This window comes from Euwallacea similis, chromosome 7 (genome assembly GCF_039881205.1).
Source record: "Euwallacea similis isolate ESF13 chromosome 7, ESF131.1, whole genome shotgun sequence".
NCBI lineage: Eukaryota > Metazoa > Arthropoda > Insecta > Coleoptera > Curculionidae > Euwallacea > Euwallacea similis.
In genome coordinates, this window is record NC_089615.1 from 5,451,062 (window position 1) to 5,478,535 (window position 27,474).

The 27,474-nt window shown below is 38.1% G+C and overlaps 3 protein-coding genes across 4 annotated transcripts in view; 2 read left to right on the forward strand and 1 right to left on the reverse strand.

The window, feature by feature from the left end:
- Window positions 1–815: 815 nt before the first annotated feature.
- Window positions 816–27,474, reverse strand: part of Cox10 (Cytochrome c oxidase assembly factor 10) — a 127,633-nt gene continuing 100,974 nt past the window's right edge. The window contains exons 2-7 of one of the 2 annotated variants that reach the window (XM_066391977.1): window positions 2,841–3,057; window positions 2,586–2,781; window positions 2,158–2,353; window positions 1,927–2,102; window positions 1,328–1,642; window positions 816–1,030 (exon numbers count right to left, since the gene is read on the reverse strand). In XM_066391977.1, coding sequence (XP_066248074.1) covers window positions 840–1,030; window positions 1,328–1,642; window positions 1,927–2,102; window positions 2,158–2,353; window positions 2,586–2,781; window positions 2,841–2,927 — 1,161 coding nt within the window. In that variant the 5' untranslated portion in view covers window positions 2,928–3,057 and the 3' untranslated portion in view covers window positions 816–839. Of the gene's footprint in view, window positions 1,031–1,327; window positions 1,643–1,926; window positions 2,103–2,157; window positions 2,354–2,585; window positions 2,785–2,840; window positions 3,058–27,474 lie in introns of both variants that reach the window. The other variant, XM_066391976.1, reaches the window with a different exon arrangement.
- TORIP (Torsin interacting protein) lies at window positions 3,586–5,900 on the forward strand. The gene is made up of 4 exons (XM_066391759.1): window positions 3,586–3,731; window positions 3,792–3,928; window positions 4,531–4,784; window positions 5,071–5,900. Exons 1-4 carry the CDS (start codon window positions 3,729–3,731, stop codon window positions 5,772–5,774), a joined length of 1,098 nt encoding a protein of 365 aa, XP_066247856.1. The 5' UTR covers window positions 3,586–3,728; the 3' UTR covers window positions 5,775–5,900.
- IA-2 (tyrosine phosphatase IA-2) lies at window positions 8,674–27,162 on the forward strand. The gene is made up of 20 exons (XM_066391966.1): window positions 8,674–8,821; window positions 14,274–14,370; window positions 14,494–14,544; window positions 15,116–15,176; window positions 15,767–15,898; window positions 17,363–17,604; window positions 18,579–18,675; window positions 18,730–18,916; window positions 19,353–19,848; window positions 20,768–20,914; window positions 21,214–21,451; window positions 21,932–22,020; window positions 22,264–22,331; window positions 22,874–23,132; window positions 23,601–23,708; window positions 23,763–24,015; window positions 24,969–25,123; window positions 25,300–25,489; window positions 25,540–25,723; window positions 25,783–27,162. The coding sequence occupies exons 2-20, from the start codon at window positions 14,277–14,279 to the stop codon at window positions 25,900–25,902; spliced, it is 3,171 nt and encodes a 1,056-aa protein (XP_066248063.1). The 5' UTR covers window positions 8,674–8,821; window positions 14,274–14,276; the 3' UTR covers window positions 25,903–27,162.

The window sequence follows — 27,474 nt, forward strand, 5'->3', positions numbered from 1 at the left end:
ACATTGCGAACATCACAAGTGGTTCTGAGGACGAGACTATTAGTGATGCTGAGGTCAACTTTAATAGCAAGCTAATTTCCATAATAGAACCGTTGAAATAGTGCAAGTATTGGTCACATTGTTCATGTCTCTAGAAAATAACTTGATGTTAAAGGAAACTAAATTAATAGATTGCCCTTAATGTTGTTTCTCATTTTTCTTCGAAATTTGCCCCTCCGATACTCATTCACACGCCTCTTCTTATTTTCTACGTTTGTTAGTGGAATCACACACGTTACTTAAGCGCGTTAATAAATTATTTATTTTGGGTTGTGTTAATTTAATAAAAATTCAATATTAATATCGTTTTATTCCTGCTTATATGGCGACTGTTTAGATTACGTTTCAGTAACAATAATAATAATAATAAGGAAGTGACGATCTTAAGTGTGTTTTATGTGTGAATTATTGTCACAATAACATTTTGATCCATAATTTTCTAATTAGTCTATTAACAGACTTAAATCGTGTTCAATTCAAACCCCTGATATGGTATTGGTCTGCAACAGTGTTTCACTGTTATATTATTATTATTGCTTGGAATTAAAGAATTGTGTTTCTGTTCTGATTTTATAATTTAATAGGTTATAGTGAATTTTTTTAAGTATAGTGCAATTGGTTTGCGACCTAAATATTATATGTACGTATAATAATATAGTGATTCTATCACGTCATCGTGCGCCGGGGCGTGCAGCGATGCGATTCAAATTTTAATAATGATATTTTTTAAAAGTAGGGCAACATGTTTGTAACAAAAAAAATAAATTATACACCAAAAAAATTAATCGGCTTTGCTTTATTTACACATTTTGTACATCACTGTTATTATCACTTGTTTGCGCATCGTCACTAGTTTTGGTTTTATCCTCAAAAACGAACCACTTTTTCTTGTTTAACAGAAAAAGTACCATTAAAATTGGTAAATGGATCAATGAGTACCTGAAGAGCCTGCGCGATGTAGCACTCGATGAATCCTTGTAAAATTGATAAGCTGAAATGGAATTTCACTGAAATCTATTTTGAAAAGTATTTAATGGCAACTAAAGATATAGTAAATTTTTGAATATATTCGATGTGCTCCTGCTTTATTTTGTATTTGACAGTTCTTTCCTTTTTTTATTGCTACTAGAAAAGTACCAATAGAAAATATTCTTATTCTTTTAGTCTTATTTCCTCTTAAAAGTAAGTCCCCTCTATTTGTGGAAGAACCCCACATTGTAATTACCTATTAGAGACCTCACAGAGGACGAAATTGCATTAATATTTACTTCTCAAAGCACTCACTCACCTAAATAAATAAAATATAAATTAAGTGGCGTTGCCCCCACCAAGAACCACCAATTCGTGGTTTCCAGTATTGGAGCAGCCATACTAAACACCTGAAGGGCCACAGTATGCCGAAGCGCCACTCTCCTGCAGAGGGCCGGATCGGTAACCGCCATCATGCGATACCCTGCTCTGGAATAATCCGGGCGCAGGTTCCACGACAAGGCGTTGAAGTGGGGAAATTGCCAGCTGTACAATAGGGCGGCCATTAAGAAAGCTCCGGGGCCCAATGAGTTGGCGCAGGCTGCCCAACCCATTAACGGAGGAATTGCGCCCACTGTTAAATATCGAATATTATACCAGGAGTTATCAAAGTTTTGCATGCTTTTAGTTTTCAGCAAATATGTTTTAGGGTCGATTTAAACTATTCTTAAAGGAATTAACAGTATTCATGCAGAGTGTTTCAATGTTATGGGCGAAAGTAAATAAGAAACTTACAATTAGATATTAAGTATGGCTTGTATGCTCAGAAATAGATATTTCTAATTGTATTGTATTAATTCATGCTAATACAATCAAGTTGAAATGACACTTTTCATTATAAAGGCAACAAAAACTTACCAATAGATCCTACCCAAGTATTCAAAATGCTAACCCGTTTTAATGGAGTGTAAATTGAGGTATACAACAGCAAATTCATGACTCCCAATGTTGCAGTCAGACTATTGACTCCAAAATAGAGAATTCCAAGTCCAGTAAGACTTGCTCCACCAGCAAACATTATTGAATGCAGAGGTCTGAATACATGAAGTGTTTTTAGTGCAGGTTCTATGTTATCTTTTTAGCACTTACGTCAGTCTACCACAAACCAAAACCCTCTGTTTAGTCCTGTTCATTTGAGCATCAAAGGGAACTTCATGAAATTGGTTAATGGCATTTGCAGCCCCTGACAGTAACCCTGTTCCAGTTATGCTTAAGACAAAAGTCATCCATTCAAACGGGGCAGGTGCAACAGCATAACCTGCCATAGTTGTTACAACTACCAATGCTAATCATAGAAAAATTCAAGATTAATATTTTTCAATTCATAGCAATTTTAAATTTAAGCTGGGTTGATACAATGTTTAATGCCTAATAAAAAGTTGCTTTTATAGTTATATACTTTAGAATTTACCACAATTTAAGCATTAAAGGATCTCTTGTGAATGCCAAAACTGTCAAATGATAAGCCTTGAATTTGGACCAATTTGTACATACCCAAAATATGTAATAAAACTTACTTGTAAGCCTTATTTTAGACAATTTTAAATACTCCTGAAGTATATTTGAACTGTCGGCTGAAGGTGTCTGTTTCCATGCCGGCTCAACTTTTAACTTTGTTTTTGGGAGTGACTGAGTTAAATTTACAGTTTCAACAGCCGCATTCTGCTTTGATTGGTTCACGTAACTGCTGGCTGGTATAAAAAGGTTAACATGCTGCTGCAAATCGCAATGACAACAGTCCCACAATACTAAAAAGCTGCTTAAATACTTACTTTTTTAAACAAATAGTTTTTAATTGTGTGTAAGGAAGTGAAATTGTTCCTACATATTCGCAAATGGACCTGGAATAGTTTTGACATTATCTGATTATTGGAAGTGTTAAAGGCACATTTTGTGATACGGTGTTAATGAATAATGTTCTTTCTAAGAACGATTATTAGGTTTTCTTTTAGAAATTAATTTTTAATTACGAAACTAAACATTTTGGTACTAGATGTGGTTGACCTTGACTAGTGAGGTTATGCCACTACAGATGTGGAATATATCTATTAAAACATGCAAGCACTAACTGGAAATATGACAACGTCTAACCTGGTGCTTCTATGGTGAAGGCGTCTAAAGTCTAATCTAGAATTATGAAATTTGATAGATGTTAATTCAATGCTACTGACTTTACACTAATAGATCAACACAAAAAAAATCTTTCAAAGTTCTAAAAAATGCACCTAAACACATGAAATCCTTTACAACTCGTTAAAAAACGCATTGTATATCTTTATAAAACTAATTCATTGTAATTTATTGCATCCAAATCAAGAAAACACCGTTAAATAACCAAGTTTTGACTAGAACATCATTACTTCATGGCTTCTTTAAAGTTTAAAATCTAATAAAACTTGCAAGTGATTACCTGCCGCACTGTAGCATTGCATTATTTCTGCCTTTTTGGCCTATTATTTGTATTATATTTAGAAGTCTGTAATGACTAACAGTAGATTTTTTATATTGTTTATGTTTATGATTTTGAGGTTATTTTGAGAGGTTTATTAATTGTTTTTTATTTTCAAAGTATCTATTTTAAAACCCTTTATTCCATAAATATATCTCCTCTCTGTAGGAGATACTTTATCTTGTTAGTAGTATAATACGAATTTTCTACAATGGTACTGTGTTTGTCTTAATAAATGAACAATTTATAATCAAAAACAAATTTGTATATTTAGGGAATTGACCGGCCTGGAGCGTCGAGCACCCCAACATCTGTGCGTTTTGTGAAGGGAAGAAAGGGTTTGCGTGATGAGAGTTCCATTGAAAGCCCTATACCACATGTAGAAAAGGATAATCAGTGTAACTATTTGAGGTATAAATATATATGAACCCTTATTCCCAAATGAACATAAAATGAAATCAAATTTATTTGTAAATAGGACTAAAACAATAAACCTCAATTTGTCAATCTATAAATCATGTTCTACAATTTGAGGAGTCATATATGAGTAGAAGTTGTTGCATTATTCTCAATTAAAAAAAAAATGAAACAAAGTTTTAAGAGATCCTGGCATTGTGAGAAATGCACTAAAAACTTTGCAGATTTTCCAGAAATTTTCCTGAATTCATATGACAACCTGGATGAAAAAGGTTATCAAGTACTATTCCTCTTATTTTTTCAAAACCATTAAATTTTCCAAATTTTCATAACTTTCAATAGCATGTCCTAACATTGGTTTTGCCAATTTCACTATGAAGACTATTTTAAAAAGTCAGGGATATATCTGAACTCCACACCTTCATCCCAAGCCAAGTTTTCTTGTCTGTCATTCATTTGAACCACATCTTAATTCAACTAAAGTTCCTTTTTGCATCCAATTGCACTTTGCTTGAGATTGCCATATCAAAAAATATACTTTCATCACACGCTCATAGCTCTTTTATTTGAGCCACAAAATAATATTGTGATTTCAGTTATTCACCACATTTAGAAGGTAAGTCGTTAAGCCCTTCTTCAGCACCAGCCAAAATCAGGCAAAGGAATTTTCCACGTCGTAATACAACAGATAGTGACAGCGAAAGTGAGTCAAATCTCTCAGATGAGGACTCTCCACAGATATCAAATAACTCAGATCATTTGAATGAATCAAACTCATTACAATTGCAAAAAAATAGTTCCCACACGAAGACTATACCCGATGGAACACATATTAAACAATATATTATCCGTAAGTAGACTTTGATTTTATGCTGTAGCCACATTAGAGAAGAAATATAAAGCCTTCCCTAGAAAATTAATGTTAAACATATTTAGAATGACTAGGAAAGATCCCTGAAAAAAAATTCCGCAGCATTGATTTATCCATGCATGACAAAATTAGTTGTAATTGATGGTAAGTTGGTGTAATAGTAACAGCGCGCATCCACATTTGAATAATTTTTGGGTTTCCACACGTATTCTCCCCATTTGAAAACTAATTTCTATATAATAATAAGTATTTCCCGTTGTTACAGCTACTGTTTGGATCACAGTTTTGGTCATCATAACGCTATTATATTCCCCAGGGATTTTGGAGGTCTTTGTTAGGTTTGCCCTGGGGAATCCAGAACCTAATAGAACTACTCAAGAAGAACTGATCAATAAATTTAAACACATGGAGGGACAATTTACCCACCAAGAAGAGGACTTTTGGCGAAGGATCCGTCTTAACATAGAAGAAATCCGATATAGGCACAAGCCAAGTACCATCATCTTCCTCTATGAAAATAACCACAAAAGCGAATCCACAATGAAACGCATTTTGAACAACATCAAAAGCGTGGCCGTTTGTCACCTGACCGACTGTGACAAGGTCCCAATCGAAATTCAAGGCTCCGCTTTGAATTCATTGGAAATAATTGCGGATTATGGAAAGGTAATCTCACAGTACAGGAACTTTCTGGTAAATTCGGGAGTAATGATTGTCGAACACTTGGAAGAAGTCCCAGGCCAAGTCGCGCGAGCTTTTCATCATTTTTGCGACGAAAACAATCCGCTGGTTTCAAACGCTCTGCTATTGTTTACGGTGAAGGTGGACAAGTTACCGGACGACGAAGAGTCGGACTCGTACTTGAAGAAAACGCTGATGCTGTTGTGGAATGATATCGGAAGAGATGATAAGTTTGAGCCGTTATATGCCAGGATATCTGGGACAATCCTAGTTGTGCGGCCCGAGTAAAGCGAATAGGGAAGATTTATTTTACAAGTATATACGTAGTTATATAGTTTTTACACTAATGCCAATTAAATTGTTGCAAAATGAAAGGATGTAAATTATGGTGAAAGTACTTAATAAATTTTTCTTATTGAATGTAATTGAAATTCTTTAAGCCCAAAATCTTTCACATTAATAAATTACATGAGATTTATTATATGAGATTTTAATTTCTTGACCTTATAGCTCCCTACATCTATGAAAAATACCACATGCTGCTCTACCTCGTTGATTGACTGTTAGTAAACTTATTAGGACGTGACTTCTCAGGTCGTTTTGAGAAGAAAAGTTAATATCGCATTGTCCCTGTATTATTAAAAACATCGGAAATATTATGTAATATATGGTAAAATTATTTGTTCATGTCGTTCTGGGATACTGTGACACGTTTTTGTGGTCTGCATAATATTGGTTTGAGAGCTAATTACTTGAAAGCTTGGTATTATTAGCGTCTTGTAAGCAGGGTGTAACATATCATTATGGAGATATTTCAGGAAGCGATAGTACTCTGCAAAATAATTTAAAAATGCTAAAAGACTTATGGGCAAAAACGCGCCATTTTCGATATACAGGGTGGCACATTTTCAACAGTTTTTTAAATTTTGTTTTCGTTTGGATATAATTTTATTTTGAGAAATTTGATTAAATATTACAAATTGTTTCAGGTAGTGGGTAATTGAGCCAGATGACTATTTTTTTAGTACTTTTACATTCTTAATTTGTATTAATAGATATTTCTGTAAATACTACGAAAACGGTGAAAGATACGAAAATAATGCAAGAGACTAAAAAGCTAAAGAATTGAAGAAGGAATTTAAATTTGGTATTAAATTAAAAAGCATAAAATAGTGCATGACCCAAAATAACATAACACCCTGTATATGGCTACCGATGATACTGACATTTCGTTATAGAGGGTTTTAAAGAAAATAAGTGTATGAAATTTCGAAAATTTAACTCAAACCATACGTGAGAAAAACGCAAAATATGAGAAAAAATGTGAAACTGCCACCCTGTATATCGAAAATGCTGCGTTTTTGACCGTGGGTCTATTAGTATTTTTTATTATTTTGAGAGAGGACTATCGCCTCCTGAAATATCTCCATTATGATATGTTTTATCTTTCATACTACTCGCATATGATGATGAACACGTAATCTTATATAAGAAAGGGTCGATGTTTCGACTCACATTCGCAGTTTTTCTTAAAGCTATTCTACAAAAGCACGTGTAAATTTGGCCGCCCGAGAATTGGACGGGGATATGTGGACCCACGACAAAAGGATGTGTATGACAAACGGATGCCAGAGACAATAGGACACATTACTAAAGAACGCGGACGGTATACATATAACGCATGACAAATCACAAGCATGGCATTATGTGGATGCCTTCATGTTTATTATAACAATAAATGATGCATTAATTGAATAACCCGACCCTTTTCGTAACTGACTAACCCTGCACATTAATACAACACCAAGACTGGACGATTGCCCAGATAAAGAGTTTGAGGGTCTGAGCCCAAATAATCCCTCATCTCATTGTCGCACACCTTTTTGCGCATCTAAATTTCGGCGTCGTTTTGTCGTACATCCAAATCTTCGCTGATTTTTGTCGTGTGGCCTTGTGAGGCAGGATTGGCAACACAATAAGTTCCTCATCTGGAGCGTCCCGGGAATGAGACACGCATAGTAGAAAAACCATGCACTGTTCAAATTAGGGGTGCGAAAGGCACCCCCCCCCCCCCCCCGGCCATGCTAATGCGAATGTTCCACAACCCCCCAATTTTCAAGAAAATTGTTTGTTTAATTTGCAACATTCATTTTCGGATGAATAATAATTGATGTGGGTAAATAACCAATTGGTGAATATTTTATTCATCATAATACCTTTGGTACATATTATAATCATTGTGTTGGCATAATTTTATTATGGACTCGTTTGTTGTATCGACCAGCTGAAGCGTCGAGATAAATCCCACGCATGCAGATAAATGGTTATTAATAAACGTAGTTTTATCTGCAACCAGTGAAGCAATTAAAACGTTATTAGGACTAATATGACTTGTGCCGAGTGATTTAACACCTTCAAACTCGGCTTCCTGATTCAATTTGTTATGATCAATAAGTTGAATTTTTAGGTACATTCGTGCCAAGATCGCATGGATCCTACAACTCTCAAGCGCGTTAATTTTTCACCGTAGATGAGTAGGAGAAGAGAATGTACAGTGTACTACTACTTTCAATTGTGTTCCAAAGCGAAGAATTCATCTAACTTTTTTACGAGACAAAATCTACCCTAAACAAACGTCTTTTCCTGCAGTTTGGGCATCTTTTTGAACTTTGACCCCCTGTATATCCAGGAGCGCCAGAAGTGAAAATCGCCCTAACGAACGTTACAGGCACTTAAGTACAGGATGTACCAAAAATCCTTGGTCAATTCGCGGCACTTCGAAACAAAATTTGTTTCAAAGCACTCTTGACCAGGCAGTTTCCGATACACCCCATCTACGAATCTATGGCGGACTGACCTAACTTTTGTAAAACCCTGTATAATCAGTAGTGCAAAATTGGCTCTAAAAACCACAATCATTACAACAATAGTTCGGTTATTTCTTTAGTCACAAGCTGATTGATAGATATTGAACGAAAATCACATTCTCCTTAATCGGCTTAATGATATCAAAACGGGGAGACAATTCGGCGAACTTAATTGCTTAATTCTGATTGAAGCCAAGGAAATTCCATTTCCCATTGAGCGGGGATTATTTTTTAGTTCTTGATGTAAATCAAACACACCTCGACCCCCGCAACACAGTCCGGCGACGATGTGAATCGATCGACGCGCCCACGCGGACGCCCGCACGCCGACGCCGGCGCCCTCGACGCCACCCAAAATGCTCGCAACAGCCAGACAGGCTGGTCGTCGTCGAATCGAGACCACCCTTTAAAGGGAACCTGCGATAGTTTGTGAATAGAATGTTCTGAGTTCCATTGTGGACTCATTTGGTGAGTACGTTTCACTTACTTGAGCTAGATGTAGGAGCGACAGGGGAGCAGGGATGATTTGGTGCTGGCGCTAAGACACCCACCTGTTTGAGGGCTTGTCCATTCATAAAGTTAACGTGTGTTTGCAATATGGCCTCGAAGAGTGCGGTAATTTGTTGCACAATTGCGGACAACGGCTCTATTACCGATTTTGATCAAGCAGATGGGTGCATGCCCAATAGATGTAGTTCTTCTTTTGATTTTTTTGATTGTTGCTAGTGAAGTGGCTTCAGTTTAGCCCGCATCTCGCATATTTTTATCGACCATAAGGTGTAGAAGGTGTCCCGAATTGCAACTGCGGCAATTTAACCACATGTTCTACAGCAAAACAATACTAGTTTCCTATATAAGGCGTATTCGAAAAATGTTTCGTTAAGGAAATATCATGGCATATGAGTTATAGAGGAGCATTAATAACACTTTATAGACCAAGCTTGTGAAATACATCATTACGACCCGAACGTCAAGCTTGAATACCTAACCGCGCAGCGCTGAGGAGCCTAAGACCCGAAGGCATAAGTATTTAACAGTTGAGAATTTTTTCCCAACTATGTCTGACTAGAATTTATAAAAACAAAATAATAAACTTACTTACATTAAGCGTAAAATAAATTCGAAACTCAAAAAGACAGCGCGTCTTGAATCATAACATCAACGATTCATTCATTTCAACAAACTCAGTGGAGATGATGTCGAAATTGTAGTGATGAGCCAATTATGTGTCGTTATCGCCGTGTTTTTCAACTGCATTAGAAAAAAGTTCAAAAATCGCAGCGTTTTTGGCTGGTAATCCCTTTAAATTTGGACTGGTTGTATTCCGCAAAACTGCGATTTTATCAAAAATAATAAGATTTTCGACAAATTTTGAAGGGGAATAAAAGTTTCAGAATTAAATTTGCTATAAATGGTATTGTCCGTTTGTTAGTTACTTTACAGATTTAAAAAATCCCAATTCTTTTCGCATTACCTTACCCATAATCCAATCTTTATTGAGCATCTATCGATTTCACAGTTCTATCAATTAAAGATGCTGATAAAAATAGAACATGTTCCAAATTTGGTTGCGTTGTGATGACGCATTACTGAAATATGCGGTTTTTAAAAAATTTACAAGCCAACTTCAGAGGCCAATATCTCCGCAACCATTAACCGTAGAAAAAATTCAACAAATCGTCGCATTTTGAGGTCCCTTACCCGCACTTGCTTTGTGTCGGGTCCATTACAACTCACTCTGTATATCTGAAACACCCTGTATACTCTGTAACCAAGCGTTTTTCGAATATAGTTTAAACTAATATTTTTTTCCAATAAAATTTAGAACGCTCTGTATTAGCATTAGGTGCCAATTCAATAGCATAGAATAACGGGACTATACCTAAGCCAGGCTTAGCCAGTTCGGTCCTTAGGCACCAAATGTTGCAATAAAGCGCGTTTTTCCCCTTGAGTGCATACCAAAAAACCTCGAAATTCAGCTTCTTTTACACTCGCACATGAGGATGCAAAACGCACTTTCGCTCGCACTTTACTCGCTAATCATAGAAGCGCAATTCCGTGTTATCTGCAGCTTTGAAATCTACGAAAATTAAATGGGTGGATCGCGTGAAATATTGATCACAATCGTAAACATCTCTCTGTCTTTCTCTCTTTAATCTCATCAAAGCACATGGTGACAATTTTACCACTTGACAATAGATGATAATGACAATGAAGCTTCATTGTTTGACAGGCACCGATTAAGTCCGTCAAATTGCGTCAATCCATTAATCCCCGGTGGCATTAAAAAATGTAAATTATTGTCATCAAAGGTAAGCTTTTTCCATCAGTTTTTCTTCAGTTTTCAATGCCACAAACACTCCACAATACGAAATTTGAAATGGAGATGATACTCGGAGCCAGTTTAGCCCGAATCGCAAGCACGTCACGTCGAATAAAAAGTAAAATATAGATCCGGACAAACTAATCATGCCAAATGCATTAAAGATAAGTGTCCCACTTTTTTCATGCGGGGCATTAACATTGATTCGTTGCATTTGTAAAAAAATATAGGGCAAAGCTATTCTCAATAGCGGCTGCTCATGATGGTTCATGCTGCCATACTGAGAGGATTCATTGCCCGGTCACCCCAGCGAGCCAAAATTCTAGTTATTACCTACCCACGTTACGTGTCTTAAGGTCTTAGGAAGGAAATATAGATCTTAGTTTATAGTTAAATAAATGCCACATTGAGCTGGAGATTTATAGGGAGAATCGCTAAATCAATGCGAGATCCCGTGGACGCTTCCAATCCCTATTCAGTTTTCAGTCACATTTCGTTTTTTCATTCCAAGTGTGATGCTCCTCGTTTATAAAATATGCAGTGTGCATATCCTAGATTCAAAGTGCTATACGTGGGCTGGTAACACGTTGTGAACTTTACATCAGTTCTCTAGTTTTACGATGTACGGCTCACAAGGTTGTTTGCACGGACCAACTCCACCACCAATTTGCACCGCATTAAGATTCATGCCCTGCACTAAAGCCCTCCGAGATCTCTCCTCCATATATTCCTTACAATCTAAAAACCGCTCATAGCCGGATCGCTTTGTCGCGCCACCGAGAGGTGCCACTCGATAACTCGAGTCGCGGAAATGAGACAGACATAAAATTCAGTTTAGCCAAGTAAATAATGGATCCTGATAAGAAAATTAAACTTTTGCTCTTCTAAAAGGCCGAAAAAGCAAAAAAACCGAAAGCCAAATCTGCCTTTAGCGACATTTTTATTCAGTCGCACAACCCAGTATGGCCACTAGAATGCCTTGTCTTGATGGACAGATGTTTTTAGTGTTCTAAATAAGTTGGTTAAGGTTAGATTAGTGGTTTAAACAAGTTAATTCAGATATAAAAAACGAGTGGCATCATTTGGTGGCACGGCTAAGTCGTGCGCTTGTTCAGGTTAGCTTAGGTTAGTTCAAGCGCAGCAAACTAGTGGCGACATTTGGTGGCGCAGTGTTTGTCGCACTTGTGTAAGTCGTGCGTTTGTTCAGGTTAGCTTAGGTCAGCGTCTCACAGCTTCGAGTGTCTGGAGCTGACGAGTGTAATTTAAAGTTTAGGGGAACTTAATAGAACCCCAATTAGGCTCTCAAAGTCGGTATTACTTACAGATATTTTGTCAAAAACTTGCTACGTACCCCTTCCCTTTGGAAAATTTCGAAATGCTGCTCCATTGAAGTAGTAGAGCCTCAAATATGAATCTTGGTGACCCCAACTATCTTAAACCTCGATACTGGCGTTGATGCCTTGATCGTCGAAAATAGGCGTTAAAATGATCGTGCATCTTAGAAATGATTCGCTCCACGAATTTACGACTTTCAGCGTTTCAAGTGGCAAAGAGTCCTCTCCCTTGAATTCTCATCTTTTGCATTTTGGAAATATTCAAAAAAATGTCTCCGCAAAAATTAGACTCATACCTAAGCCCTATTAAGCTATCCTATGGAAATGAGCCTGAAGATTAACTTGGCAGCAGATTGATAATTCGGCCTTTAAACTCGCCTCAACAGATTAACGTCTGTTCGGAACGACGGTCTTGGACTATGCTACTAATCTCTGTCTCAGAACTAATCAAAAATTACCCATTCTCTCCTCATCATCATCTTATGCTTGTTCTTTGGTACCAATGTACTGAATGGGGAGTGCGAGCCTTTTCATCGTACAATTTATCCGATATTCATCAGTCTGATCATACCATCCATGCCGCTCCGCATGGAGGGTTTTTTCCACGAGGAGTGAAGATTAATTCAAGACTATAATATCTAGTTGTTCACTTTTTTTGAAGATACTATAGTTCTTCAATTTTTTTCGCCAGTGGTCGCGAATCCCCCGTGGCCCTTGCCATCTTTTATCACATGAAATTAATGAATAACACATGCGCACACACAGAAGGGTTATCATTATTTTACTTCGAAGAGTGCATGATTTCTTGCACGATTGAAGCTCATTAGCTCATAAGCAGTCCAACCCATGGAGGAAAATGGATCTTGTCCAGTCCCTCCCCACCTCCCTTCCCGCACTCCTTGTCCAGCCTCCCCTACTTCATTTATCTTATACCAATGGCATTTCGTGAAAGTATCCCCTTTCTTTTCTTCCTCGCAACAGCTACCTGTCTCATGTCTTGTGCTTTGGTCAGGTTTATCCTGAGCTCCTTACTCGGAGTCTTTGGTTTCGTTGTCAGCCATGATGATAAAAAGTGGACGAAACAGGGGGCGCTTAGTAAGATTGAGTCTTATGAATCCCCGTGTAGAGAGCACTCACTGCTTTGACCATTCAGATTGCCTGCCTCATTAAGGAGTCATCTCAGCCCCTCAGGGAACGAATTTTGTCGACCGTAATTAAACAGATAAACAGTCTGTTTAAATTTCAGGAACACTTGAGTTTCTGTCCTAAAACCACTTGTTAGGCCTCCTTCTAATCCAGATCGTCATCTTAGCTGGGTCGAAAATCGATAACCAGGGAGCCGCGAAAATAACGTGTGGGCTGGTAAATTTCACAGGAGATCTTTTCTGTACAAGATCGGGATTTGCAATGCAAAATGAGCTCGGCGCTATTTCTGGGTGAATTAAAAAGAGCTAATTTAGAGTTTTGTGGACCGTTTTGGTGCAAATAATGGAGTTTCCATGTTGCGACACATGTGGCCCGCGTTTAGCTGTCTAATTAGACGAGAGAATATTGATTCGCTTTGAGATGTAAACGTTTTTGCCATAATTCCCCTGTAATCAGTTTATGGAAATGTGAGCTAATAGAGAGGCAACCTTGGGGGGTTTTAAAAGCGTTTTAAAAATCGTGTGTAAAAATAGTCTATTCCTGGTCACGGGTAACTATCTGGATGGAAATAGGGTATATATAGCTAAAGCTTCGAAGAAAGCGCTGCAAAACGTATAACAATGAGAGTTCCAAACTGTTACCTCAATAGTATTAGGTAAATACGAAACGTAAAATTTACCTAATATGATAACTTTAGTATGGGATCAATTGAGATGAGTTGAGATTAGCCGAAATAAGTTTAGATGAGTTGAGCTGAGTTCAGGTGATTTTAAACGATGACACATAAAATCGATATTCGATGTTATAGTGGAAATAGATGTTATAATTTGAAACATCGATATTTATAAACTCGAGCCCCTTATCTCTCATGCGAAATGTTCTCCGTAATGTAATTTGTAGTAATAGTTTTCTTTAAATAACTTCGATAATAACTTAGGACAACATCCGATAGGTGTCGCTCAGTCAAATTTCAGTTTGCTCATCAAAGCAAAATTGCGTTTGCATTGACCGCGGCTGCTATGTTCTTAGCGTCATGTGATGGAAATTAACAAAATATATTTTACTTTTCCTTCTGTAATTTTTTCGATGTTGAAATGGCGTAATAACAATCTTTCAGGCCATGCCGTGGCCAGGGCCACAACTGCGAATTATATTGCTGCTGCTCATTCTAGCTGTGGTGGGCCCTCCCGGACTGAGGGCTGAAGCAAATGTTGGTCAGTACTTTTCTCAAACACGTAATTATGACGGTCAATTAGAATTTGACTTGAAATGAAGTAAAATAATTTTGCAACAATCCGTTTTTTGATGATTGAGGCTTTTTTTTTGTTTCTGCATAGGGTGTCTGTTCAGCGAGCGGATTTGCCAAGAAGACGAATGGTGCCATAATGGTAAGTTTTTGGATAAATTGTGATTTATTTCCATTCCTGTTAGACTTTTTTAATCTCACTTGTATTAAAAAAAAACACATAATTTAGAGATATGGCGTTGTAGGGAAATAATCATATTTTTATAAAAAAATTTACTCTCGAATTTCACAGGTACATTACTAATTAAATGTGCTATACAGAGAGCATGTGAGCCCACGCGTTAGTGTGGAAATAATCGTAATTAACAATATGAGGGTTGCTTTAGTGGAGACATTTAAGGCAATTTGCATTTTAACGCCTCGAGGGCCCCTGTTGCGTGTCGATTGGGCTGCGGCCCAAAATTACTCAATCACGATTAAATTAACAGTTAATTAAATGAATGATCATTTTATGATTCCCAAAAGAACGTATCTATGAATATTATGGTCGAGCTCAATATGGCTTATACCATTGTCGCTGATTTAAGAGATACACCGTGTTCAAAGTTTAAATTTTATTCCTAAATTTGTCAATAATTAAAAAAGTTCTGGTGGTATTCGGGGAGTTAATTATAATAAATTTATATTTTATATTTCCTTGGTCTTTATTATAGATTTCGCATTTGGGCAATGCTTGCCTGTAGAGGGATTTTATGACGAGGAAAGCATTTACAGGTAAGTAAAACAATAATCGTTTCAAGCCGCCATTAACGTGAATTTTAATGTTTTAAACATTAACAGGGTGTGTAATATGTATTATATTGTAGTAATTATTCCTCTAAGTACTTTGACCGGAACCTATTTCGCAATTTATTAGGGCCTTATAAAAATGTCACAGGCTTATCCCCATAAATCCACTATTTCTTACATTTGCGAAAAGGGTGTTTTAGTTCCATGTGTGTCTGAAAAATGCCTTTTTCTGTTAAGTGAGAGAAACTGAGGCCAGTCAGTCGGAAATGTAATTTCGAAGTCATGCCGGCCCACACTATTAATCTAGCAGAAAAGAAAAAGAGGGAAAGGTCGAATCTCTTATTGTATTCCTTCCGATATACTATGTATCATTTAAGGCGTAAAATTTTCTTCTACAAGGCAAATATTTGAACCAATCTTTCTTGATTAAAGTGGGATTTATTATGAGAAACCTTTGTGTTGCCATGTGTTACTGCTTGTTGCATAACTTAAGACCTTTACGCGCCTTCAGGTCCTCTTTGGCACCTTTGACAAACTGAAAACGAACCAGACCATAAAAAGTGTCTTTCTATTAGATACAGTCTCTCGGAACAAGAATTACACGACCTGAGCAAGGAACTACGAAGACTTTTCGCCCTCGGGTATCGCTGGGGCCATTCTTACACTCAATGCAGACTTCAGGGGATGCTATATGCGCTTAGACAGGAGTGAGTATATTTCATTTTTATCCAATATTCACATAACATGTCCAATGTTAAACCAGTTAAGGTTGTCGAAAGATCGAGTCATTAGTCAAATATAATTGACCGATAAGTCACTAGTATCAATGCGGTAATTGCAAAGTGTCTAAGTAATGTTTGCGCAAACGATAAGGTGTATCGAGAAGTTTCTGATCAAGGGTTCTGATACTCCACTTGCCATTGATCCTCACTCCTGTACTTTCCTACAAGCAGCTAAAATCAAGCAGAAATCGACAATAGATAGTGTTAAAATTTAAATATTATACATGGTACCTCTACATCGCCTGTATAACATTCTACCAAAGCGAGTGCGTTTCAATAGAGGAAGGGGCCTCATCATTAATAACCGGAATCGCTAACAGAGCATTTGTCTGGTTTCGAAATCGGTTTTCAGGTTATTGTTATGCATTTCTTCGACCAACACAAATATCCAGAGAAAAATTGACCCTATTAACGTTTTATGCCAGCATTATACAGGGCGGCCCAAAAGTTATTTATATTTTATTGTTAGCTCAGTAGACTTGGTTTCAGCAAGAAGGTGCCACCTGCTATACTTCTAATCGGACTTCACCGGTCATTCAAGTCATTCCCCTAGGAAGTTGATTTCGCGAAGAGGAGACATTTAGTGACCGCCCCGAAGCCCGTACCTGACTTCTTGCGATTTTTTTACGGATATGCATTAAAAGTAAAGTCTGCCGCAATCACCTCGATATTCTGGAAACTCTAAAAAGCGAGGCCATAACTGAAAACACTTCCGCTGAATTATCACAAATGTTAGAGGTCGACTTGAGGAGTTCCAGAACAGAAACGGGGCACATTTAAACAATATAATTTTCAAGACATAAATTTTTCCAGATTTTTTCTACTATTTAAAAATACATTTATTTCAACTGACCTGCTAGATTTTTTTTTAATTTTGCTTTATAGAAGTTTATAACTTTTTGGACCATCCTGTATTGAAATTCGTTATAGATGTTCCTCTAAACCCTAAATCATTCTCAAACTGATTCCTGTTTTAATATCTGAAAATCCTCTCTGGCTGGATACCGCCTATCCTTATCTGTGTTAGTTTTGCGTCATTGATATAACATTTTGCTCTAAAGCTCGGTGGGATCATTAATTTTCCAGGTTAAAATAAGAACGGATCGATTTTTGTTGGACTTTGACGATATCTATCTGTCTAATGAGCAAGAAAAGACGTCATTTCGAAGCGGTTAGTTTCACGCTAATTGGGTCAAACAATACTGCTATCGGCTGAAAACTTTGAACGAGACAGGTGTCTTTATTACCAGGTGCAGAAGTACACGTGGTAATAATCAGTTGCTAAACTTAGTCATTTGCGTGAACTTTAAGAACCAAAATAACACCTTGATTCATACAATTTTCCAACACACATCACGAAGATCCTTTTTTTTTTTTTTGGTTTCTTAGGATGGATTTCGATTTGGACTCCTGTATCGAATTCTCCGATAATGATCTGGAAGGGGCCCTACGGGCCATGGAGGGTCAAGAAGAGCTGGACCCCCACGAAGTGGCGATCATTAAATACACCCCGAGCGTGGACAATCCCCATGCGAACTTCGCTGACGAGGTGTACTACCCTCCAATGGAACAGTCCAGACAACAAGAAGAATTAAGAAGGAAAATTTTGGGACCTGGGAAGGGAATTGACTGTAAGTGAGATTTCATAAATCTGGGCTATCATTTCTGCTAAATACAAGTTTAGTTAACAGCACTGGAAATATAATGAGAGTGCCTACTTTGTCATTCTATTATGAGTCCCCTCATTGTTCATTCGAGGGCTAAATAGCTCTCGTTTTATAAATCCAATTTAGTTTGCCACGAAGTGGGACGTAAGAACTCCCACGAATCCTTTAAAAGTTTAAGGGAATCAAAAGAGGGCCTTCAATGTCGGGACAAAAAGAAAACATTAGATAGCCACATTAAATACCATTTGCGTAGGAAGTCTGGATGAGGTAAGTTTGCTTACCCATACCAAAGTTGTGGTTAATTATTAAAGAGGGTTGCGATGTTATCGTAGGAACTGACATTCATAAACATCCATAATTGATATTTTTTACGATTATGGACCCAAACTTTAGGTTTAATTATGTTAATAGATGTGAATTCATCCCACACAGCATTAAAAATGTAACTCCTACTGGTAATTATTGTTGCAGTTTATTCTAGTGACATCTGTTAGATGTTGTCCTAAGCCATGTGCTAATTAAAGAAACCTATAATTATTTATAAATAATATTTTTCGATCATTGTTAAAATGCTTATCGTAATACCACTGTTACTAGAAATAATAGATTTTCAAATCTTCCCTATTTTAAGTGTACTTAACAGAGAATTTGGCCCAACTAGGCAAATTTATAGTCGGGGGTGCTTAAGCACGTTTGTCCTGTTGACATTTCACATTTTTATTATAAAGTACACATATAATTTCAACAATAAAAATAAAAAGTCACATAAAATTAACCTGGTAGGTACTGCGAATAAATGGTTTTGATGGAAACAACTATTCTTTTTGGCCCACGACAATTTTTTTTGCGAGAAAAGCGTCTTCTTGACCTTATTTATTCAGATATTCTATTAGCCGATTCAGACCACTATTCGCTTCACTTATGTTATGTTGTTCTAGTGGACATACCAGATCCACTTCTAGAATACACCGTGTCCAAAAGAACGTGGCTACCGCAGATGCGCCGCAGGGCCGTAACACCTTTTTTCGATGGACGGTAACTCGCTCTATTCGTCACCTTCCAAACAACTCGAAAATATTTTACTTTTAGATATGGAATTCCAAAATATCGTCGATCTGACACCGATAAGGACACACCAGATTCCATGGAGTTTCTCCATGAACACGAGAGCGAAATCGCAGGGCCCAGAGAAAGATTTCTGGAAAATGACGCAGGTTTGGAAGATGTCACCGAGGAAGAGATGTATCCGCTGATTAAGCTGCTCACTCAGCTGCAGGTAGAGGCTTCAATTTGAAAACTATTATATTGTTTCGTGAGCAATGAAAGTGGTCCTTTTCTGACGTGCTTGTGCAGTTTGGCGGGCAATCGTAACTATTTTAGTTTCAATTAAAATTTAAACGTTTTCTTCACACGTTCACGCATGTTATTTATTTTAGTTACTAGTAAGCGCCTTTTTATAAATGATGCCATCAGCGGCAGACAAAGTTTTTAACGACCGTGACTGCCAGCTGCCGTTGATGGATGTCAGTAAAAGTGTCAAATTGAGTGACATGACGATGTCTCCATCTTACCGCCGCTGGGCCGTTGCACAATAGTTCGGCGACAGGAAAAGACTAATCTCTGAGGGAAAATGTATTGGAGTTAAATAAAGTGACATTTTATTTACGTTCGGGAATGTAATAACGCAAGAGAACTTCATCATTTCTTTACAGATGTCTCCTAGAGAAGTAAAACAATACCTCAGCCCAGCTAATTACAAAAAACTATCCAAGATGATCACATTGACGGGATCCAAGGACGAACCTCACAACGAGGTTTTATTGAGACACTTGATCACCATGAAATCCCGTAACGACCTTCCACAACAACTAGGACCCGATGAAAGGTTCACTATCACTTACAATACTCCGGATGGATTTAGAAATGGTTGGGAGTCTCGGGATTCGTTGCTCTTGGACGAAGAATTGCCGGAACCCAGAATTTACTTCGATGAGGACGACGAAGCCATGCCTGGAGAGCACGGGAGCGGTGTCCCGGAGGAAATTTTCACTGAGAGAAAGTTCGAGTTTTTGGGGCCGCGAAACGAGGTGTTCAGAGAGCTGAAGCAGAAACAACAAGAGGAGGACGAGAGCTTCAACCGCAAATGGAAGGGGAAGCCAATGCTGTATTCGGAGGGTGGGTCGGAACCGGAGGGGTTTGAGGATTTTGGTAAGTTTTATACGATTATCGTTCTGGTGCATATAAATTTATGTGGAAATTACACGATACTGTGTACTGCAGTACTACCTTCGTGAGAATATGATTTCGAATAATAGTCTGAGTTATGCGAGAACCCAACAAACTGTAAATCAGGAATCAGTAAAGAGATATTTCAGAAATTATTGCTATCTCCTTTTACTTGAACACTCCTAATTTATTAGCCCAAAGAGATCGAATGCATTTAAAAGTTGGCTGACCCGCCGAAACTTTTGCTGATCAGTATTTACGACTGCAACTAAAATTAGACTCTATTTTGTAAGTAAATTTCGTGAAAGCCGATCGATCCGAAACTGGGCTAATTACGGCCCTGAAAAATTCTATATTTTTCTGCGGATCGCCTCAAATATTTTGCTGGCTCGTAAGCCAGATGATAGCCGAAAGGAATCTATGGAAAATGTGCAGCATAGTTTTGCTGCTGCATAGCTATCAGCAAACAAATTCGGGTCTTTAAGGGTCAGCAAATAAGGGTTACCTGCATCCATACCTCTCCCGCGACATATCTTTTAAATTTTTTTCTCTTTTTTTTTTAAAGAGGTTGGAGAAATGTACTTAAGCACACCAAATTGTCGATGATACGATCTTGATTGATCTAGTAGTGTGAGATTCACAGACAGGTTATAGCCGAATGCCGACCAAAACCCCCTCTCTTCTCTACACCCTGGATCCCCTCCCCCCCGGATCGCTTCACAGCATTACTTCGGCAGGAATTTTTATCCCTTGAAATCGACTTGGTTCCGTTTAATTAACAGGCCATTAGGGTCATCCACTTCATAAAGTAAAATTTTAACCGTTCTAACCAGAGCTGTCTAGTAATGTTTAGGAGGCAGCGCATTCGTCGTTATTAAAATACGACTGTTGCGTGTCTTAGGAAGCCAGCAGGACCGAGAAATCGCAATGAGAGACGATTTGAGTGCCTGGGACCGATACAATATGGGATTTAAACGGCCTGAAAGACTGGATGTGAAGAAACCCGGACCGCCCTTTGATCCGGCTATAACGGAACCAGCTTCAAAAGGTAAAAAATCTAAGTATATGATGAACTAGCAATTAATAAATTTCAGTAGGAAAAAACTGTAGTAGTAAACGGTAAATTCCTAATTAGAGTCTGAAAAGGTTCTTTAGCAACAGCATTACAACGTTATGTATTGTAATGTTCGATTTATCGACTAAAAATCAACACAGAGCAAACGGGTCTGTTCGGCCACTATGAAATAAATAAATTTCCTCGTAAAAATCCCTATTTTAGGCTCTCTTGGAAGCACAGAAGAGTGTTTTACGCTTCATTGTAGTAAAAAGCACTTTATTACGGTTTAGGCGCTAATAAAATATCGACCAATGATATTATCCCGTCGATGATGAAGAAAGAGCCTCGTGGTGTGAACCCGAACCCAGGTTTCTCAGATGGGGTGCGTTCGAGCTCTAAAGAAGGGGATGGTCAGTATGTTTACGTCGAGTTTAAAGACTCTGTGAGGGACTGGAGACAGGGCATGCAAATCATTTCGAAGATCTCTAATCTGCTGCATTTGGAGGAGAAAGACTTTACCGATGCGTTGTAAGTACACGATTTTTTTCTGTGTAATTGGAATTATGTCGATACACGGTGTTTACGATAAGTAGGTCCAGTGCCAAAGAAAAAAATCGAAATTTAGCTTTTTCAAAAATATCTCAAAATTTTCAATATGGAAGATGTTTGAGTGGGTAGTTTTTTGCCACATTTTACTCTCAATTAAATTAAATCTGATCTCCTGCCATTTTTGAAATCCCTATAGTCAACCCTTCCTTTGTTACAGTTTAGGCAATCAATTAAGTCTAGAACGTACCCAGTAAATTTTTGATTCACTTTTTGCCATACATTTTCATAAGATAAAGAGAGATGGACCCTGCTAATGATCCAACGAAAGAGGTTTAGTCGATCATATTTTTGTTACTTGATCCTGTAGGATATTTCCTCTTGAAAATATGTCGGCAAACATGATGTTTATATTTTTAACAATAAATTTTATTCTCTGTATTATTTTATCAAAAATCGTAGAGTTCACTCGGGGGCCAAATCGGTGTCATTCAGGGTTCTACCAAACAATAATCGAGGGTTTGATGCTGGCGATGTCGCCCGACATATTGGTAAGTTATGGTACCGATGCAAGTAATATATGTTCAAATGCAATATTCGTCTTTAATATATTTTTCCCACCTAAGTACATATTAAACTTTTATGTATTTTACATGATATGCAATATAACATTTCAGATTTAAAAAAAAAACATAGAAATGAAGAATAGCTTTACTGAAAAAATCCAATTCACGCAATTGGCCAAATTTTTAACTTAAAGATAGAAATCACTTTAATTTTCTCTTCTGATTCAGGAGATATGAAGGATGAATTGGACATGTTATGGGGGCTAGAGATCACCTCGGTAGGCATCGGCAATAAGGTAAGGCGTAAGGCAGCCACCCTGTAGTACACAGTAGGGTTGGCAAATGCCCAGCCTAGGAAAATTTGACGATAAATTACCGGTCAATATTAATAAATTTTATATAATTATGTGAATGTCACCATTTCTCTCATTATTAAAGATATATGTACGTGATACAGACTAGTACATTTGAAAAATATTCGGATAAGTGAAATAGGCAAATACAAATTTTGGAAATAACATTGAAATATTTTGAGAGGTGATTCTAGAGGTTCAAATAATAAAAAAGTTCTCATAAACACACCCCAAAAATTGTTTCTTAAAGAGTTCTAACGCCTTTAACAAGAAATTTTTGGGGTATATTTATAAGACCTTTTTCTATTATTTCAATCTCTAGAATCATCTCCCAAAATATTTCAACGTTATTTCCGGACACCTTGTATAATTTTACTAGTCTGCTTCGGCTAAAAATCTTCGCAGTCATTTTGACCAGACAATTGTGCTACAACCCTACTTCACAGCAGAAGAATTCAATCTCAACACAATCCTTAATCCCTTAGGACAAGATGGAGGACGTCTTCTTCATGAAAATCAACCAAGAAAACCAACTGATTGTAGTCTCGCTGGTTTGCGGTGTTCTTATCGCCCTCATTCTGGCCACCATCATCCTCTCCTTCATTAGGCGACATGTGAAGTCCAAGGAGAAGTTGCAGGGACTGTCCAGGCCCGACACGGAGGCCAGCAAAGACTATCAGGACTTATGTAGGGCGAGAATGGCCACGAAGGGACAATCCACTGAGGGATCTACGCATGATAAAGGTAAGTTGGTTTGGGTTAGTGAGGTGAGTTTAGGTTAGACGAGAGAGAAAACAACAAGAGGGCGTTTCTTTGGGCTGGCGAAAGGAGTACTTTATTTGTTTTACCAAACTTTAGTGTAAATTTTCGTTTAATTTCACGTAAACTGCGAGTTAAATGAAAACTGTAGTATCTGCCTAACGCGTCGTTTACACGTGGCTAGTTTACTAGTGGAATTACGGAAACATTTTCCAGTGGTTTAAACTTAACAAGTTTACTGGCAGTACGTATTTCCAGCCAGTAAATTGACCATGTGTAAACAACACATAACACTAGCGGAAAGCATCTTTCCCGCTCACCACTGCTGGACAACTTCGTCTTGCAAAAGAATCACATTGAGCACTTATTAGGTAAATATCAATTTCATTTGTTTTCCATAAACGATAGAAATACTTTTAATGCCACATTATCTCTAAATATCTTTGACTGCAGGTCGAATAACTTCATTGTCCCGTGAATCAGAACAGAGCCCCTCCAGCCGGTCCAGCACGTCTTCATGGAGCGAGGAGCCTGCGCTACACAACATGGATATTTCCACAGGTATTTATTTGCAATAAAAACTTGCCTTATTACTGTAAGTGTGTTATTTCTAAGGACACATGGTATTGAGCTATATGGAAGATCACCTAAAGAACAAGGATAGGTTGGATCAGGAATGGGTGGCTCTGTGCGCATACGTGGCTGAGCCATGTGAGACTTCCGTGGCACTGAAGAAAGAAAATGTAGGCAAGAACCGGTACCCGGAAGTTGTGCCCTATGACCACGCTAGGGTGATGCTCAATGAGCTCTCTAATGCCAGTGCATCGGATTATATCAACGCTTCAAGTATTACCGATCATGATCCCAGGTGAGGCTATGCTGCATGGAAAGTAAATATTCGTTTATCTCAAGTGTTTATGGAAATTTTAGTGTTTAGCAGTTGAAGTAGTCAACTCAGCTTCGTTTTTTTCCTCTACTTCGAACTGATGGTATGCCCAGTATAAAGCAAGTTTAATGACTTGCTCACCTCCCTAGCGAATATTTACGGTGCACATCCCCTTTTAGCTACTTGTTGAGTATGCTCTCATAGATCTCGTAAAGCCGTGACTGGCAGCTAGATTTCACTGTTTCCACCACTGGTGTCGCCCATTTGCTGTCGCACTAGGATCAGTCATCCCTGATCATCTTGAGCGTCGAACCTCTCCTCCATCTCATTCTATCCTCGAGACTCGATGAAATCTATATTATCCAGCCTGCAAACCTTGGCAAGATGTCTCTTGGTACCACACTGAAGGGTTTCAAGAATTTTTCACAGGCTCTGATTTTTCGTCCAGTATTTCGTCATTCCGCGCTGCGCCATAGCCAAATTGGACACACCACGCCACAGCATTTATTGGTTTCTGTTTCCTGCTTGACCACTGTGCCCATATCGATTGTCCTTTTTTTTCGAAATTCACGTTGGCCATATTTTTTGGTTTTTTCTTTAAGTCGCGATGACCTTCGTCTTGTTTTTGCAGACTCGATCCAGTGCAGACCCTTCTTTAGTTTAAAGACAAATATATGTTCCTTAAAATATCCGATAATCTGGTTCTCAACAAACAATTTATGGAAAACGAACACGCCCGTAAAGAATAGATCGAAACATATCGAATTTTTTCCTACAATGGAGGGTTGACAGGTTGTCTACAAGATGTAGAGAAGAGTGCCTGGGCAGTCCAGAGCTAGCTTGGGATTGACGCCTATGCCCCTATTGGTGACGGCTTTATGATGACTACTACGCAAAGCATGAAATTTTATATAGAACTATCGATTTTTTTACAGAAATCCAGCTTATATAGCAACCCAAGGACCTCTTCCGCAAACAGCCCCCGACTTTTGGCAATTAATTTGGGAACAGGGCGCAGTCGTCATCGTCATGCTTTCGCGACTCACCGAAGGGGGAGCTGCCATGTGTCATCGCTATTGGCCAGAAGAAGGTAGATAGTCCATCTCCCCAATCTCCTTTATTCCCCTCATGCTGAGCTGATGCATATAATTCTCATTATTTCTCTTCCGTCTTTATCAAGCTACAACTATGTCTGTCCTTTAACACACACGCTGCATTTTAATTTATCTGCACTTAGCTCTCACGTGATTTCCCTTCTATCAAAAGGTTCAGAAGTTTACCACATCTACGAAGTGCACTTGGTAAGCGAGCACATCTGGTGCGACGACTACCTGGTGAGGAGCTTCTACTTGAAAAACGTGAAAACTGGTGAGACCAGAACGGTAACTCAGTTTCATTTCCTCTCATGGCCGGAAGCGGGAGTACCAGCATCAACCAAAGCTCTCTTGGAATTCAGGTAACCTCAGGATCTTAAAGGGGACCCTCGTGAGCATTATTTTACTTCAGGCGAAAGGTGAATAAATCGTACCGAGGTCGATCTTGCCCAATAGTGGTACACTGCAGCGATGGCGCCGGACGTACCGGCACGTATTGCCTCATCGATATGGTTCTAAGTCGGATGGCGAAGGGGGCTAAAGAGATCGATATTGCGGCCACACTGGAACATTTGCGGGATCAAAGGCCGAGAATGGTATATTTCTACCGGTAGGTTTGGGTCACCAACTAAAACTTATCGTGAGTTATTTTTAGGTGGCTACGAAACAGCAATTTGAATTCGTTCTCACAGCAGTTGCGGAGGAGGTCCACGCCATCTTGAAAGCTCTTCCTCCGCAGCCTTCGCCTCTTCCGCAACCCCCTCTGGACAAATAAACCCCCGTTGAAGCAGAATCGGAGTGACTGTCTTCAGTAGTGTCTCCGGGTTTTCTTCCAACACGACTCAGGCAACAGTTAACGGCTTAAAGATTACTAATTACTTCGCTCCGACAATAAGCCACGCTCAATAGCAAATTTTTTTTTCCATCTCCATCCCTATATATTGAGGGTAGCTTAATTCCGAGCCTAAATTACATTGTGTGTATACGTGGCAGATTCGAGACCGAGGCCTAAACGCCTTATCTCCCAGTCTCGGGCAGCGGCCTCGAACTCGGGCTTAGAAGAATGTAGACCATGATGTTTTTAAGTTCTCCGCGGTTTTTCCCTTTTATCTACATATCTAGTAGAATCTATCAGGTTCCCCGTAAATCGAAGCATAATATGCTTTTTATCCCAGAGATTATATATATTTACATTTTGAGAGTTTTATGTGGTTTTCGTCAAAGAGTATTAGAAATTTTAAAGAGACGTGACAGTCGTTAGTGAGTAGACACAATTGGAGTTATCTGCCTCTTCAATATCTTCAGAAACTGAAGGTGCCATCAAGGAACATTAGACATCTACTACTAGCGAATTGTGCTTTCGTAAAAGTTTTTAATATGGTTTCGTTAACATTTATTCAAATTATTCTACCAATTATTATGGGTGTTACTGTTATCCATGTTTTTATCAAACTAGAGCCTAATATCGTAAGCAGCTTTCAACAACAATCTCAAATCTCACTCGTTCCCTCCGATTAAAGTACCATTTTACGATAACTGGAGGGAAACTTCTCCGTTCCTCTGCCCTTACGTTTGATCTTCAGTGACCGTGTGGCTTGTCTTTAATGTACCAGCCTCTTAAAAACAACTCACACCGAATCTTTAACCAATAAAAACGCTTGCTACAAAGTGTCCAGACTGATTTCGGTTATGTTTCTCGACCATTTGAGAAAAAGAAAACGCGCGGTCGAAGGCCGGCGAGAGTCCCTGACAATCTGCACCGTCGCCGGCGTTCGTCGACCGTCCCTCGACGCATTGACTTTAGTACTTAAGACGTAATTATTATGGAATTTTAAAGAATATGGTATAATTGCAGATGTTCTAAGCTATATAATATATTATATGATATATATTTAACTATAATCAAGTATATTTTGTCAAATTACGGAGATTAAAAATTATGATGTCGTTGATGTTACCAATGAGGTCAGTGTACTGATTCTATCTGAAAATATTAGACTATTAGTGTAATGTATTTCTGTGTACGTATACAGCACATTAGTTGTTGTTATTTATGTCTTATTTCCTTCCCCTGTTCCCTCTCTACCGGGTGGCCCATTGAAAACGGAACGTCGAGACACGTCAATTCTATTTTTAAGGGGGGCAACTTCGTTTAGTTTAAACCTGACAGATAAAGTTCAATTTTTTCCTAACGTTTAGACTATTTGTTAATATTATTCTTAAAAAAAATCATAATCGAAACTAGTTCTTATTACAATTAGTAAAATGCGGTTTTGCAACTTAAATTTAAATAATGTTAAAACGCCCTGATAAAATAAAAAATATATATTGCCTTGAATTCAAGGAA

Excerpts from the sequence above, each read along its gene's own strand:
- IA-2 (XM_066391966.1), top strand. The coding sequence starts at position 14,277 with ATGCCGTGGCCAGGGCCACAACTGCGAATTATATTGCTGCTGCTCATT. Across the intron at positions 22,332-22,873 it reads CGGTAGGCATCGGCAATAAG|GACAAGATGGAGGACGTCTT; the intron begins GTAAGGCGTAAG and ends TTAATCCCTTAG. Across the intron at positions 25,124-25,299 it reads TCGCTATTGGCCAGAAGAAG|GTTCAGAAGTTTACCACATC; the intron begins GTAGATAGTCCA and ends TTCTATCAAAAG.
- TORIP (XM_066391759.1), top strand. Across the intron at positions 3,929-4,530 it reads AATCAGTGTAACTATTTGAG|TTATTCACCACATTTAGAAG; the intron begins GTATAAATATAT and ends TTGTGATTTCAG. Across the intron at positions 4,785-5,070 it reads TATTAAACAATATATTATCC|CTACTGTTTGGATCACAGTT; the intron begins GTAAGTAGACTT and ends CCGTTGTTACAG.